The sequence below is a fragment of the Puccinia triticina genome, chromosome 1A (assembly GCF_026914185.1).
Source record: "Puccinia triticina chromosome 1A, complete sequence".
Lineage (NCBI taxonomy): Eukaryota > Fungi > Basidiomycota > Pucciniomycetes > Pucciniales > Pucciniaceae > Puccinia > Puccinia triticina.
In genome coordinates this window covers 8,545,639-8,561,532 of record NC_070558.1, presented here as the reverse complement: position 1 = coordinate 8,561,532, position 15,894 = coordinate 8,545,639, and the positions used below count along the sequence as shown (strand labels likewise).

At 51.2% G+C, this 15,894-nt stretch overlaps 3 protein-coding genes across 3 annotated transcripts; 2 read left to right on the top strand and 1 right to left on the bottom strand.

Annotated features, from left to right (window-relative positions):
* Positions 1-215: 215 nt before the first annotated feature.
* On the bottom strand, positions 216-2,695 carry PtA15_1A951 (uncharacterized protein; the record flags this gene model as incomplete). The annotated part of the gene is made up of 4 exons (XM_053166032.1): positions 216-296; positions 354-530; positions 615-1,612; positions 1,711-2,695. 4 exons carry the CDS (start codon positions 2,693-2,695, stop codon positions 216-218), a joined length of 2,241 nt encoding a protein of 746 aa, XP_053017164.1.
* A 299-nt stretch (positions 2,696-2,994) lies between these two features.
* On the top strand, positions 2,995-5,517 carry PtA15_1A950 (uncharacterized protein; the record flags this gene model as incomplete). The annotated part of the gene is made up of 5 exons (XM_053166031.1): positions 2,995-3,023; positions 3,110-4,472; positions 4,580-4,903; positions 4,967-5,062; positions 5,137-5,517. The coding sequence occupies 5 exons, from the start codon at positions 2,995-2,997 to the stop codon at positions 5,515-5,517; spliced, it is 2,193 nt and encodes a 730-aa protein (XP_053017163.1).
* A 2,910-nt stretch (positions 5,518-8,427) lies between these two features.
* Positions 8,428-10,555, top strand: PtA15_1A949 (uncharacterized protein; the record flags this gene model as incomplete). Its single annotated transcript, XM_053166029.1, has 3 exons — positions 8,428-8,430; positions 8,538-9,296; positions 9,362-10,555. 3 exons carry the CDS (start codon positions 8,428-8,430, stop codon positions 10,553-10,555), a joined length of 1,956 nt encoding a protein of 651 aa, XP_053017162.1.
* Positions 10,556-15,894: the final 5,339 nt, after the last annotated feature.

Below are 15,894 nucleotides of genomic sequence, written 5' to 3'. Positions count from 1 at the left end.
GTGCTCCGGTGCCCGCGGCCGTATCCGTAACAGCACAGCGAATCAGCTACTGCTTATCTCTATGACGCGACCCAAAGAGCGTGTAAGACGCGACGAAAGAGCGTTATAACGTCCCCTCAATAAAAGACCATCCAAAGAATCATATCAAAAGTAGGTGAATTGCGCGCACTAAAAAACAAAGCAAGAAAAAAAAAAAAAAAAACAAGATATAGAGATTAGAGGGGAGAAGAGAACCACAGATTGAAGTCGAATTTGAGGAGCAAAGAGTCCAAACAAGTGCGTCTAAAAGCGGAGGCCTTGAGAGTGAACTCGGTGTTGGATGCGGAAGTGGAGTGGAGGTCGAGGTAAGCGGCGGAAGAGGTCGGGAGGGAAGGATCGGCGAGGGGGCGGGCGTCGTCGGTGCGCAGCTCGACGATGAGCTGGCGGATGAGCGCATTGAACGAGTCGAGAGCCTTGGTCAACCGGAGTTCGCGCTCGACGAGGACGGTAGTCGTCGCCGGAATTTCCCCGCGTACCCCACCACCAGCCGCCTGCTCGTCGTCATCATCATCATCATGATCATCATCAGCGGGGTGAGGAGGGAGGGCGGAGAGCCCGCTGAGTAGGTTGGGGACGAGCTCGAAGGACCAGCTCTCCAGGTCGAGCAGGAACCCCGCGCAGCAGCTCAACAAGTCCTTCATGATCGCGCTGCTCCGGGCGTTCTTGAGCCCTAGCCCGGTCTCTACTAGGCCCAGGAAGGAGGCATGGATCTTGAAGAAGTCCGCGCTCGTCCCCCGGCCCTTCGGCCTCTCCCCACCCTCCTCGCCCTCCTCCGAGAACTCGCCCTTCCCCGTCGACGCGTGCTGGTAATGGACGTTGATCTCCTTGGAAAGCAGCTGGATGGATTGTTCGATCACGTCTTGGAAGAAGTGGTCGACCATCAAGTTGACGAACCATCCCATCCGTCGCAGCCCTTCGAACGCCACCCGCTCGATCTCCTGGGCATGTCTTGCTCCAATGCGGCCGAGGGTTCTTGCCCGGGGGGAGCCTTCGAGGCGGGTGCGGAGGCGCTCCTTCTGGGTGAGCTCGCGCCAGGAGTCTTTGAAGCTCTGCTGGGCGATGAGGAATGCGAAGAGACACGAATGGATGGTGCTGTAGCTCTCGCATATCGGCTGGGTGAGGAAGAGGGACAGGCCTGGACGGGGAGCGTAGGTAAGCAGGACCGGCTGGGCCCGGTTGAGGATCGACTGGCTGAAGGTGCGCTCGATGAGCGAGGCGCCAGTGCGCGCAGACTCTTGGCTCCCCCCGTGTTCGTCGATGCCCAGGAGGCCGAACGAGAAGCCGTCGAGATCGAGCTGTCTCCCCGCGGGATCCTCGCCCAGCTCCGTGCTGATCCCGGCCTTCAACAAGACCACGTCCAGTTCCCGCTCGCTCAGACTCGCCAGCCGACGGATCCGCGGCGCCTCCCCTCCTCCCATCCCCGCCCGTCGCGTCTTCAGCCGGATCATCCCCTCCACTAGGTTCCCCGCAAACGTCGAATGGCGCAGAAAAAACACGTCCGTTAAGGTCCCCAGCGTGCTTGATAAAATCTCCGGCGTCAGATAGGTCGAGAACAGATAGTTGGAAAGGATTTCTACAATTAAACCGTCACTTGATTAGGCCATTTATGTGTGTACGATCATCATCATCATCATCATCAAAAAGGGACGAGGGGGATGGGGGGGAAAAAACCTTGGACGTTTTTGATGGCAATTCTGAATCGGGGATGGGAGAGAGAATCGATGGATTGGAGGGCCAGACGGAGCTGGGATTGGAGCTCGGTGGGCAGGATGATTTTGGTATGCGAATGCAGATGTGGCAATTTTGAAGAAGAAGCGCGGGGTTCAGCGTTGGGGTGGATGAGCAGTTTGAGGATCGAGAGGGCATGGCAGATCTGCTGGATGAATTGGTTGAGCTGGTCGATTGGTTGGAGGAGAGGCAGTTGCGGCAGACCGTGCTCCCGGAACGAGAATCTGAGTGACTGCTGTGGAGTTGATTGAGCAAGGGCGTTGTTGGCTGGGGGCCGGTGTGCGTAGAAGAGGTCGTTGAGGGGCAGGGGGGTGGTTGAGTGTTGTTCGGCGGGTGTTTGGCCGTAGATGACGAAGGCGCGGAAGCCGTCGAGCCAGACCTGCTCGACGGCGGCCTGGAGGCGTGCGAAAATCTGTGCGAGTTGGGGGGAGCCGGTGAGTGAGTGGGGGTAGATGAGCTGGATGAGTTCGGGGGATGTCCACGACGGCTGGGTGGCCAGCTGGTCGATAAGCGTGGAGAGTGTCTGGAAGATGGGCAGCCAGTGGATGACCTGGGCCAGGACGGCGGTGAGTGGGGGTGAGGGCCGTTGGTTGAGGTCGGCAGGGACGAGGTCTGGATGGTGGGAGAGCAGCTTGAACTCGAGCTGGATGAGCAGGTCCTGGTAGGCCGCCAGCTCGCTCGCCAGGCTTGCTCGGAGCGCGGCGATCGCTGGGGAAGCGTGCGGGGTGCCACTGCTGGGCTGTTTCTGGGCGATGAAGGTGGCGATGGAGTGGTAGAGTGCTGCGATGGTGGTGAGCAGGCTGAGCGAGTTGGCTGCGGCTGGATGGAATGTTGCTGGCTGTATGCTGGTGGTGGTCAGCTGGGATGGATGGCCGGCGAGGATGAGGATTGCCTCCTGGATGAGTCCGGTTGGATGGTCTGCGGTCATCCTGGGCTGGCTGTCGTGTCCGGCTGCTGTCCCGACGCAGCCCTCGGCGTTGTGGGTTGGTTCTTCGGGAATGTTGGGGGTGACTCACTTCTCCTATGTACAACGCAGCGCGATCGGCACCCGGGGGTCGGGCCCCCGAGGTCTGAAGATCGACGGGGGTTCGGGGCCCCAGCCCGGTCCGAGCAAGGCAGTGGCCTCGGTCCGGCCCCCCGAGACGACCGACCGAGACGGGGTGCGGAGGCCCGACCCCACGTGGCTTCGGATTGGAAAATTTCAAAACGCTGAGCGAACCACGCAGGATGACCAACACCGCAATCCAGCCATCCTGGTATGTAAACAAACCAAACCAAACCAAAACAAAACAAAAAGACCAAGCCAGCATCCACACTGACCCATCCCTCCACTCTGAAACAGCTCAGAAGAACAGACTCCCGACATCTGGCCACCCATCCGATTGGCACGTCTCTACCCACCTCCCCGCCAGACGACTGTTGTGCCAGATGATACCACCACCACCCAGTCCGACTTTCCCAGCCGCAGGTCCACTACCGAGCTCACCCTTCCCGCACTCGAAGCCGACGGCCTAGCCGATCTCAGCGATGATGACAAGTGCTGTCCGGAAGTCCCCCTAGAACTTCCGAGAGCCACACAGGCGCGTCAAGAACTAGAACGTATACAAAAATTAACCCTGCTCAAGCGTCGCCTGGCCCCCCCTGAATCAGACCAATCAAGCAAGAGGAGGAAAATCAGCCCTCAACCGCCGACCAACTCATCCACCCCTCCTCCATCCCACTCAGACAAGCCACCCGAAGGAACCCCGCCGAGCAAGAAGAGCACACCCACCCCTCAACCACCTGCGAATCCACCCACATCCCACTCTGATCAGCCAGCAGAAGAAATAACAACCAGCAAGACGAGGAAACTCACCACTCCGCCGACTACCATTTCACCCAGCCCTCCATCCCACTACGACAAGCCACCCGAAGAAATCCCGTCGAGCAAGAAGAGCACACTCACCCCTCAACCGCCTGCCGAGCCACCCACACCCCACTCTGATCAGCCAGTAGAAGAAAGAACAACCACCAAGACGAGGAAGCTCACCACTCCGCCGACTACCATTTCACCCAGCCCTCCATCCCACTACGACAAGCCACCCGAAGAAATCCCGTCGAGCAAGAAGAGCACACTCACCCCTCAACCGCCTGCCGAGCCACCCACATCCCACTCTGATCAGCCAGTAGAAGAAAGAACAACCACCAAGACGAGGAAGCTCACCACTCCGCCGACTACCATTTCACCCAGCCCTCCATCCCACTACGACAAGCCACTCGAAGAAACCCCAAATGTGAAACTACCAAAACAAACCCCAAATCAGAAACTATCAGAACAAACCCCAAATCGGCCCAAACAGCAGGAACGTAGATTCAAGATCACAGTACCCTCCAAGCCCACTACAAAACTACCTTACCTCAGGCGGAATTGGCTCACAACCAATCATCATCGACAAACTCAACAGCTCTCCAAACTTTGTCCATATCGGATCAAAATCATCCTCAAGACTCATAAAATTTGCTCCCATGTCAACTCATCGGATATCAATCTGCTCGAGACTGAACTTTCAAGCATTCAAGTCAGGTTTCAGCTTTTCTTCCTGCCTCGGACCTCACACGATCAAGTCGAACGCTATCTCCACCGTCAACTCAGATTCTGGACTCCTACCAATCAACATCTACGAGAGATATTTGTGACCGCATGCGCTTTTCCACATCCTTCAAAGGTCCGGTCTTTAACTCTCTCTTTTTTGCAATGATGATATTTGAATCAACCGTGAGACACTAAGCGTGATCTTGTACATATCCTATTATATCAATCCATTTTCTGTAGATTAGCTTGACTGAACACAGCTGTCCACTCGTGATCACTGTTTATCATCGACCATGTCTCCGGCTACGGGCGATAGCCTTAATCGACCTCAGCCAGTCACCAGGATCTCTCAAAAAACCCCACCAAGACCGCGAAAAGTTTAACCCGACTTCCGAGCCTATCCAACGCACCGCACTTCAGAGACAAAGATTGAACTCCCTCTTTGGCCAGGTTATCAAGAGGGATCCAGCTCTCGCCAAAGTCGAGGAAACTATCAAGTCCACCGCTCGAAGCAAACAACGCAAGGTCAAGGTCCCTCCTCGGATCGGCGCCCTCCATTTTAATGTATGCCACTTTTCCATAAATTGACCTTGATCATCTAGCTCAATTTATGTTCCTTTCTCTCAGACAATGGAACCTTATCGTGAAGGGGAGCAGGTCTACGATTCTGAGGATGATATTCCTGATGACCAGCATCACTGGAGGAAGTTTCGATCGGATCAGGTAAAGTTTTTTTTTTTTTTTTGCATTTTATATCCCTTCCTCTTTTCACTAACCCATGGCCAAAAACAAAAAAGGCATGCGAGAGGGCAACCCAGCTGTCGATCGTCAAGGAATTCAACCGGAGCGAAGCCAACGATGGCCACAAGGGAATTCGGACCCGGGCGATGAACGACGAGATCCGACGGCTCTGGAACCTGCACGTCCGCTCGATCTCCATCCATCCCTCAGCCTCGGGCGGCCTACATCTCAGCACCACCGACTACGAGCGCTTCATCGAACTCTATGTCCTCTGCTTCGGCCACACTGAATCTGCCCGCGCCGGCTTGGTCAGGCTCTTGACCAACCTAGAGGTGAATGACAAGCCTCACCTGCGCTACCCCCGCTGGCATACCTCTCACAAGCTCACCGCCTTTTGCGGACTCATGTCCCATTACGATAACCTAGATCTATCCTGATTTCTTCTTCCTATCTCTCCTTACTCTTTGTTCAGTACTTTGCTACGCTACACATAATATATCTTACATCGTTCAGGGATCAAGGAATCGCCTCCTGGCCCGTAGCCTCATATATTTGGCTGGCTTCACTAGCTTTGCGTTCAGATTCGCTAGACTCAGATTTGGATGAATGCGCCCCGGATCTAGATCGACCACAGAGCCTGGTCGAAGGAGACGGCTGAAACCCGAAGCCGTTACCGACCAACAGCCGAAACAACCTCTCCTTTGATCTCAGACTCAACTACACGGGCTGTCGGAACTTCGCGATCATCAGAGCCTGTCACGACCGCTCTCCATGCATCTTCAGGCCACGGCGCCCCATCTCCAAAAAATGTGGCCAATGTGATCTAAAGTCAAGGCTCAATCTCTTACACACCCACATCCTTTTCTTAGGCGGACATTCACAAATCATTACTCACCACCTTAACCTCCAAGGTCGCATATACAACGTGCATTCGGTGACCGCCAGCAGCAATCTCAATTCCCAGACTCAACTGACCAAATCGAAAAGAAAAAAAACCCTCCAACGATCAAACCGCTGAGCGCACTGGTGTTACAAGAGATTCAGGATGAAGAGGGTAGGATGAATTCTTCCTTCTTTGTCTGCCGACGAGGCCTTTAGGAGCCTGGATCCCATGAAAGATCAATCTGGAGGCCCTGACGAATGGATTACGTTTTTGGCCGGAATAGGCGATGGGATCGGCGCGAGTCCGATAAGCTTCCGGGAAGAAAAAAGGCCCGCACTCCGGGCCAATCGCACCCGTTATAGGCCCCTCAAACTACATACTCATCGAAGGGGTGGCTTCGCCACCAGCCAAACACTATTCACACCAAACCTCCCCCGTTCCCACCAGAACTCCCCCGGGCCGGAGGGAGGGACTTCGTTAAGTTAGAAACCTTGTGGCTGGTGGAAATTGATCGAGATCTAGCGAGATCGAGTTTTCACCAGCAAACAAGGCTTAGGGCCTCCTGTTAAATTAAGTCATTGGAGGACTTCCCGCGAATTTAGAAAGCAGGCTACATATTTTGTCTTTTCTATTTTCTATTTCTTAGCATAGAAACTACTGTTGCATCCGGTTGAAAATGGAAATAGAAATACAAAATAGCAAATAGCCGGCTTTCTAAACCGACGCTAAGTCCTCCATTTCCGCGACGGGAAGTCCTCCACTGATGCAAGCAGTGAAAGCCACTTGATCCTCCATGGGAAAGTGCGCGCCCCGTCCTTTTTTTCACAAATTGTGTCCCCCGGTACGCGCGCTTGCCAGCTACCCCCAGCTTGGGTGGCGCCGACGCCGCGCCCTCAACCCAGGTCAACCAACCCCCGAGCGGAGCATCCAAACGGAATCTGCCCGAATCTGCATCATCTTATTTGAAATGAGCAGTGCATTGTACCTTTCTTCTTCGGCCGTTGATTTGACATTTTCCTGAATCTCTGTGCCTCTTTGGTATGTTGAATTTATGCATATCTCCAAATCCACGAACCGAACTCATCCGTGGCGGCACAGTTTCTCCGAGCCAAGCCACCTCTGAGCCTCAGCGAGAAAACTCTTTGTGATCAGTTCATCCAGTGCCTGCAGGGTCTGGCGGCTGGCCGATGACGTCTGCAGATCGAGGAATCCGTGGAGTTGCACGTTTTGGATCCCGCAGTTTACGTAACGAAGCCTGTTAAAGCGCATGAAGCCCATCTGTATTAGTTTTTCAGTGTACATTTCCGGCTGTCCCAAGGATTCAGGTTCATCGTCCTCGAAAGCTCAACGGACTGTCAATTCATGATAAACACCGGCCGACCGATCTGGAATCGCGTGTGCCGCCGTCGGAAAGTAAATGTTGTGTCCCGGTTAAGAATCGGGATGCAGTTGAATAAACATGTAAATAAGAAAGACATTTGAAATTCATGCCGGTCTGGATCCTTGTTGATCAGTCAAAATGGTTCACAACGCTGACAAGTCTACACACGCAATGGAATGTGTGGCTGCACAATGATAGAAGTTCAGATAGTCAAAACGTGTTGCAGCTTGTGGGCAAAGCGCTTTCGCCAGTACATCTCCACTATGAATTTCAAACTGGCTGTGCCAAGTCTGCCAGGCAAGGTGCCCTTCGTCTTAGTCAAGGTTGGGAAAAACCCAAGAATCAAAGGTCGATTTTGAAAGTGCCCTTTACATTTTTGCTACTTTTACTGCGAGCTTACATACCCTATAGCAGCTGTCATTTCTGATTGAGTATTTTATTTATGTACAAAGACTTCCTTGCTACTGCCTCAACTCCTCTTAAGACTCGATACTTCCGGCTTGCTCCCCTGTGGACACGACACATTTTGTCTGCCGCCACAGCATCTCCTCGGGTGTTCCACTCCTGCTAGCCTGAACCTGAAATTTCCGAAGAAAACCAAGATTTCCCTAGGCAAGTTCATGGTGAGTCCAACTAGCCTTCTTCATCGCCGGTCTTTTGGGGTTCGCCGCTGACTTCCAATCGGGTGCTGACAGGTATTGGTCTGACCTCCCGCTGCAAGTAAGTTTGCATACTTACGAGACAGGTCTCTAAGAAGTGTGGATACCATTGCCTATTGCCGGTCTAGCTCTAACAATCGTGCTCATTTCACATCTGTTTTAGTCGAGCCCAAATTGTCACGACTACAAACAAGCCGCAGTTTAACTCTAGAGATAGTCGCGCATATCTCTTGGCAAGCTTTTCCATTCCGAGCACGACATACTCAAATACCGTTGACACACCTTTTATATCGAACAAGGCACATCCCGAGTGCTTCAAAAGGCTGTCAATCCGCTCAACGTTTCATTTTTTGCACGTCCGCTATCGCTTTTTTGTTTTGAGTATCAGATTATCATTTATTTTTTTTGAAAATTTTGATTGAAAATGGTTCGCACGGCTTCCTCCCACTGGGTTTGAGTATCCTTGCTACCTATGACTGACGAGCTGACTTCTCCAATCTTAACCACCCCGATGGCAACGTGCGCCCATACCAGGTGCCGCATTGTTCGATCCCCGCCAAGCCCTTGGTGGCTCAGTCGCCTGTGAAGCCAGAGTTCCTCAGCCTCACCACGGCAGCCGAGAATCTGCTTTATGTGACTCCCTCGGGTGGCATCGGAAACGTCAATAAGCCTGAGTCGCGAGGATCTTTTAATCCTCTTTCTACCGGCAAAGTTCTTAAGCTTCCTTGGAAGAAGCCCAAACTTTTTCCTACGAAGGGCCCGCTGTCCATCTGCCCAACTTCACCCACGTCACCACAGTCAGATTGGCCGGGTTGCCAAACGGTCACCGAGTCCGGCAGTGAAGAAAACCACACCTCGTCAAGGTTGATGTATGAGCACACATCAATGATGATCGAAACCGCTTGCTCGTGGAATCCCAAGTCTCCCTCCGAGTACAACTTCCCGCCCCTTGGCCAGACCGCCTCACTGCCTCCTGCTTCCCGCCTCAAAAATCACCAATCTATGGCCTCCATTGTGACTACCCAACCTAAAACCCATTCAGTGACCAGCAGCCGGGGACCACTTCTCTCATCATCAGTGAGCCACGCCTCACGCTTTCCCGGCGAAAGGATCTCCTCAAAGCCGCACGACGATGAGCCGACAGGGCCACAATCTCAGGCGGATTTCTCCTCGCAATCATCATGTTCCAATGAGGCTTCTACTACGTCTAACAGCGATCTATGGGACGTTTTGCCAGAAATTTCTTTGACTCACACTCGATTCGCTGATCATTTGGCAAATGTGAAGATTGCCGTAAGTTTTGCATTTTGACAAACATCACTCGAGCATCACTGATTGAATTCGCTTCCCAATCACAGGAGGCGGAGACCATGCGAAATCTGTTATCTCCGTCGTCATCCCTTAGCCGAACGCGCCCAGCTCTCAAGACAAAGGGGTCCGGCTATAGCAGAGCGAAGAGTGTTGATGTCCCGGGTCGTGCCAAAGGTTCGGGAAGTCTCAAGAGGTACCCAGATCCACCCGCCAAAGCTCAGTTTCCTGCTCTCGTACCAGGAACCGATGGCGTTGCCACGCCGCCCTGTCTAACTGAAGCAGTTCCGCGCCAAAATGTGGCACAACGATCCCAAAGCCAAGGCCCTGACCCGCGAACTCTTCGCTCTGCGTCCGACAACAGTGTTGAGGCGGCTTGGGATAACTATCGCTCATCATTCGATGGAGAAGATTGCACCAACAGTCATACGGCACCCATTTCACTTTCCGACCTTGTTCTTGATCGGGATGGTTTCTTAGTAGTAATGCCACCAGGTCCCCCTCCGGCCACCCCACAAACCGAGGAGAACGTCCACATTTACCACAATTTGACTCCACACGCTACTAAATCGCCTCCAAGCTCTCCAGTCAAGTACCTGGACCTAATCAATTCAGCTGCCGCAAGCGCTGGAGCGAAAGCGAGAGGTCGAAGGCGAACTCGCGTCGTGGCTTCTGCTGTGGACGATGGATCAGCAGCCGTGCATTATTCGGCCAGCCATACCAGGATGAATAGCAATTGCAGCGTTGAGAGTAGCTGTTGCAGCAATGACAGCCTTGTCTATGGTGGAGTTGATCGTAAATCCTACCCATCTGATTCCTCTGCGGCTTCCTCAATGCGGTCACCTACATCCCTGAAATCGGTCGAGGAAATAAACCAAGAATCCACCCCGGATGACCACCGAAGCAACACCGAAGCAAGCCCACCCGATGAAGTTTCTGAAGGTTTAGATCTAGATGACGAACTTGAAGGGGTAAAACTGATGATTGGTTCCAGAGCAGTTTGCCCCAAGTATCCGTTACAACATCTCCAATATCGGCAATTGCAACCAAAGTCACCGCAAGCATTGTTACCGCCAATCTTACTCACGCCGTCATCTCCACCGGGAACTAAGCCAAGCCAACTGCCAGCCCCAAACAGTTCTTCCCTCGGACAAATTTTGGGATTTTACCAACAGGACTCGGTAGCGGGAAGTCAGAGTTCAACGGATTGTACTACTCCAGCAGAAATCGGCACCGCCATCTGAATCCCTTCTGCCACATCCAATTACCTTTTCTACATGTTATGCATTACGAACGTTCAAATCGGTTGTTTTTCCTTCATGGAACTGATGTTTTCAACGCTTCAAATCAAGTATACACGCATTTCTTGTATTTTTTTCTCCTGGCAATCGCCATTCTCCTTCCCTCCAAATTATGCCGTCTTTTTAATTCCGTCTGTACTCACGACACGCTTTTATTTTCTCTAGAAAAGTCTTCAATCGTTATGAAGATATTGACAAATATACTGAAGAAGAGTTAATAACCGTTGTTCAGATCCAGAAATCATTATAAATTATAAATAAACCTGTGACTTTGTTGGACTTTGAGCATGTGTAGCTGTTCCGGTCCGATTATGTTTTATCCCTCATCATCCCCTCGCGCCTTGGTTCGCTGTTGTCATTTCGCATCTCAATTTCATTGTAGACCTTGAAAAACCATGATCTTCATTTTTTTTGGTCATCTCAATCTGAAATTAAAGCGAGTTATCCACCCTGAAATTGTACCAGATGGAAGAAGTCTACCAGCTCTTAGAGCAACTCCACCGCGGGCCCTAAATTGGGTCTCTAGTTGGAATTTACCGACTCAACCCGACCCACCGCGGGCGCTATTAGCGTCAAAATTTTACAGGTGTCCCCAAATTTCATGCCCGAGTCCGTACATGTAGGGACTCCTAGAGACTCTCTCCAACGACCCAAAAGACACTGTCACATAACAACAACATTGTGAAACTCCATTGGTCACCTCCTCAATGAACGGAACCAATCTTACAATATGTACTCATCTCAATGAACGGAACCAACCGGCCATCGAGGAGATGTATTGCTCCTCTCGGTGACCGGAAAGAACCGGCCATCAAGGAGAATTATTACTCATCTTGATCACCGGAACGAACCGGCCATCGAGGAGATTTATTGCTCCTATCGATGACCGGAACAAACCAGCCGTCGAGGAGAGTTATTATCCTCATGATGACTGCTCCGTTCCGGCCATCGAGGGGAGTTATTACTCCTCTCGATGTCCGGAACGAACCGGCCATCGCAGCAGCGACCGACCGGTTGTCAGCCACACACACACCAATCAATCCTCAATGACCGGTTCGTACCGGTCATTGAGGTGAGTCCACTTCATGATTTCTCGATGACCGCCATGGAAGGCCATCAAACGAGGCGGTCATCAAAAAACATGCAAATGTTCTGGATGACCGGTTAGTGACGGCCATCAAGGAGTGTTATTTATGTATCCACCTCGGATGGTCATCGCACAAAGTGCATTCGTTCTGGATGACCGGTTTGTGCCCGTCATGGAATACATGTACATCGGTGGCGTGTCAGTGATTTTTTAGAGACTCCCTTTGGAGGCTCGCGGTGTATGCCGCAGCAGTTTGGGGCGGTAAAACCTGCTGCGCAGTCCCGAAGATTGAATTTTAGCGACCCCAAACTAGGGCCCGCGGTGGAGATGCTCTTAGTCTTTTAGAGTCATCAACTTCTCGTCAGTCATTGGCTCCAACCCGTTTAAGGATTTTGTTGAATTTTACAAAACTTTGGAGTCAATCAAACAACGGAGCTATGTACTTCGCACAGCAGCAAAAAACTCTTCGCGCACAGAATTGACCATCCCCCGACGTCGAGCCCGCTGTGCGCGCAAGCCTGAAAAAACTTTGCGCATAGCGATCTCGAAAGAAGCAGAGGGTTTTTCCTCATTTTTTTCGATAAATCAAAAGAGGGGGTCTTCCTTGCCCCATCCAAAAACATGTAGAATTTTTGGACGCATCCTTATGATGCAAAAAAAAAAAAGAAATGTTAATTCATAAAATTTAGGCGGCGTGGGGGCGGCCCATTGATGTGGACCTTGCATGCCGCCTACCTGAGTCCTGACCCGGCCAAACCAGTGGCGCCACGGCTGTGCCAATGGTTGACACCTGCCTGACCATTGCAACAGGTTGGCCTGCGGGACGGACAACCGGCAGGCGCCCAGATTGCCTTACAGTAAACTGGGGTGGGTCCTGACGCCACCTCCCCTGAGGCGCCCCGCCCCCTATCACAGTGACGCCAAGCTGGACCCCGGGTCAAGATGGCATCATGTAACGCCCACCGGGCGCCTGTACGGCCCTGGCGTCCTCATGGCGCCGCGGCTTTGCCCGATTTGTCCGGGTGTGTACATCCCTCAATGACCACTCTGGTCATCCAGAGGATCAAGCACTCCCGTCAACAACTGGCTCTGTTCCGGTCATTGAGAGGAGCAAACACTGCCCTCGATGACCGGTTTGATCCGGTCATTGAGATGCCCCTGGAAGAAAGTGTTGTGACATAACTGTCACAGAGATCTCCCAGACTCGCCGCAGCAAGATCCATACTCCTCACCCGCGGGAAAACCCGGGCTGAGAGCATCCTTACCGGTCGAGCTATGTTGGCGCGAGTTTTGACTCGCAGCTGTTGCAAACTAAGTTAGCGACAGCGATTCAGCCGTATCGGTTCGGCTTGCGCGGGGTGGAGCTGAGTGGTGGGCGCGGGAAATGGCAGTTAGCTTCGAGCTAACCGTCACTAAATGTAGTGACGGTTAGCTGAAATTCAAGCTTCTCACTAATTTAGCTTGGGCTTAGCTAGACCCGGTGTGGTTGAGATTGGTGGCTAAACTAGCTAATTTTGAGCTAAACTAGTCACCGGTAAGGATGCTCTGAGGAGTGTGACTACGTGGAACGTGTCACAATAGAAGGCTTTGGGTCATTGAGATGACCGGTTCCATCTGGTCATCAAGAGGAGTGATCACTCCCCTAATCCCTTGATGACCGGTTTGTTCTGGTTATCGGGATGTATGCATCTCGATGACCGGAGCGAAGCCGGTCATTGAATGGAGGGCTCACTTCTCTCAATGACCGGAGCAAACTAACCGGTCACTGAAGGGAGTGTTTACTCCTCTCGATGACAAGGAACCGGTCATGGACAGGAGTACAGAAGCCCCTTGATGACCGGCAACTTGCACACCATGTTACTGTCCGGTCATTGGGGGAGTTGTGTATACATATGTACTCCGCTCAATGACTGGCCTATGCCAGCCATTGGCACAGCGGCTGCCTTGGCCCCTTGAACTTTGTTTTTGAGGGGCGGTGTACCCGACTGACCGAGTTTTGGCAGGTTGAACATCCCCGGGGACCGTCAAGCAATTGATGGGACAATTCTGTGCGCAAAGAGTTTTCCTCTGCTGCGCAAAGTAGGTCCGTCAAACAATGGAGGACTTCCCGTCAAGATCTGCGGGTCTCCCAGAAGTAATCTGGAGCCCAAAAATCTAGATTTCCCTGCATAAATCTAGACTTTTTGGCTCTAAATGTACCTCTGGGGGGGGGGGGGGTCCCAGGTTGCACAGGAAGTCCTCCAATCTAAATTTTGGAAATCTCTCCAAGTGGAGGTGCTTCTGAAGTGAAATTCACCAATTTTTATGAAAGCTGTTCAGAAACACTTTAAAATCTGCTCTAAATTTAAGCAAATTTCAATATGGCCTATGAGGATGTTTCACATCTGAGTTAGTGACTCTTCTGGATGCTGCATCAGCAAACTAATGTAAATAAAGTTGTAAATTTACCTGTGATTTTATTCAGGTCAGCAAGGCACTAGCAGAAGCAGTTTACCAAGAATTGTGAAATCAGCAAAGCAAGCCATCAGCAAGGTTACTAAATCATCAGATGTGTGTTATGGACTTGTGTTATACCTCTCCGGGGGAGAGTTGATGCCCACTATGATTGTGTGGTCAGGTGGTACATTTTCTTCCTTCCCCGGGGTTTTTACAATGTGAACCGTTAAGACGGTCCATCTTAATACACCAAAAGCCCTAAAACTTACTCTCCCAGCCTGTTAGGCAACTTGTTAGTCCTGCCCACAAAAATACATATGTTGTCAACACATTGACAGAAGACATGTTTGTTTGGTTGAGCAGCTGGGTGACATGAACCATGTCTTCCTTCAAATTTTTTAATGACAGTCACATTTTTGCGGGCCAACAAGATGGGCAAGTTTTTGTTTTTGTTCATTAGGGGGTTTTGTTGGATGAAATGTCAACCACATGTCATATGACATAGTCACAAGCTCAAAAACACTTCCAGAATTTTCTCTCAGTCTTTCTTCTCAGTGAACAAACTCAGAACCACCTCAGTCGGAATCAGAAACCAAGACCATCACCAACCATCATCACATCAACTGAACCCCAATATTGACCCAAGTTAAAGTCAATTTTATCAAGCAAACTGGAACAATTGCTTATCTAGATAAATCAACTCTGTCAAGTAGTGCCTATTGGCCAGTTGCGTTCATAAACAAAGTCCTCAGAGAATAATTTTTCAGGCGGAGGAGAAGAGGTACTTGGGATTTGTTATGTTGTTCAATTCATCAGCTCAACATGTTTTTTCCTTACATTCTTATTTATTCTCTCTCAGTTCATCACCATTCTCAAAAGTCTGTAAACAAATTTCAACTAGCAATAACTAGGTAAAATACTTGTGATACATTTTTCTTCATGGTGAATTGTTCCTTATTATCATTGTTTTCCTTCAGTTCTTCTACTACTACTGGTTTTTTAAGTGCTTGCAATTATATATGATCTCTCTGAACTACAGGTTTCAAAGTTGGCCAGATGTGAATTGCATGCACTTTGGTAGAGAATGTAAAAAGGTACCCGTTGCTAGGTACCCGGGCCCCGCACCCGCCAGGCGGTTCCGGATGCGGTCCCGGGTGTCCTTTTTTTGGCAAAAAGAGGTGTGGTACCCGGGTACCACCCCCAAGTACCGCCCATCCCCCGGGGGGCAGCCCTGGCTCAGGGCCTGCTTCGGAGATGGATATGTATACCTCCGACACATCAACCGTGAACCTCACCAAGATGCCTCAATGAATTACGATTGGGTCCTGCAACTCAATGAATTACAATTGGGTCCTGCGACTCAATGAATTACAATTGGGTCCCTCGACTCAATGAATCCCAATTGGGTCCCGCGACTCAATGAGAGTTATGGCCCGCATGCGCAGTTGTGACGTGGAATTGCTACCAACCAGGCGCACCAACCACTTGTACATGTGTGATTATGTTAGGAAACTTATTTGAGATATTGCGACTAGAATTGCTGAATCACAAGTGCTCATCCTAGTAGGAAGCGCTCATCTTTGTAATTTGTGTCAAGAAAATGAGCCCCTGTTGGAGAAGAGCTCATCTTCGTGACTGAAGGTATGACAGGAAGATGAGCTCCCGTAAAAGTCACGGACTAGCCCTAGAGACTTAGATCTCTACGGTAAAAAGACCCAGACCTTAGAGTATAAAAAGCATGAACTCTTTCTGCTAAGAA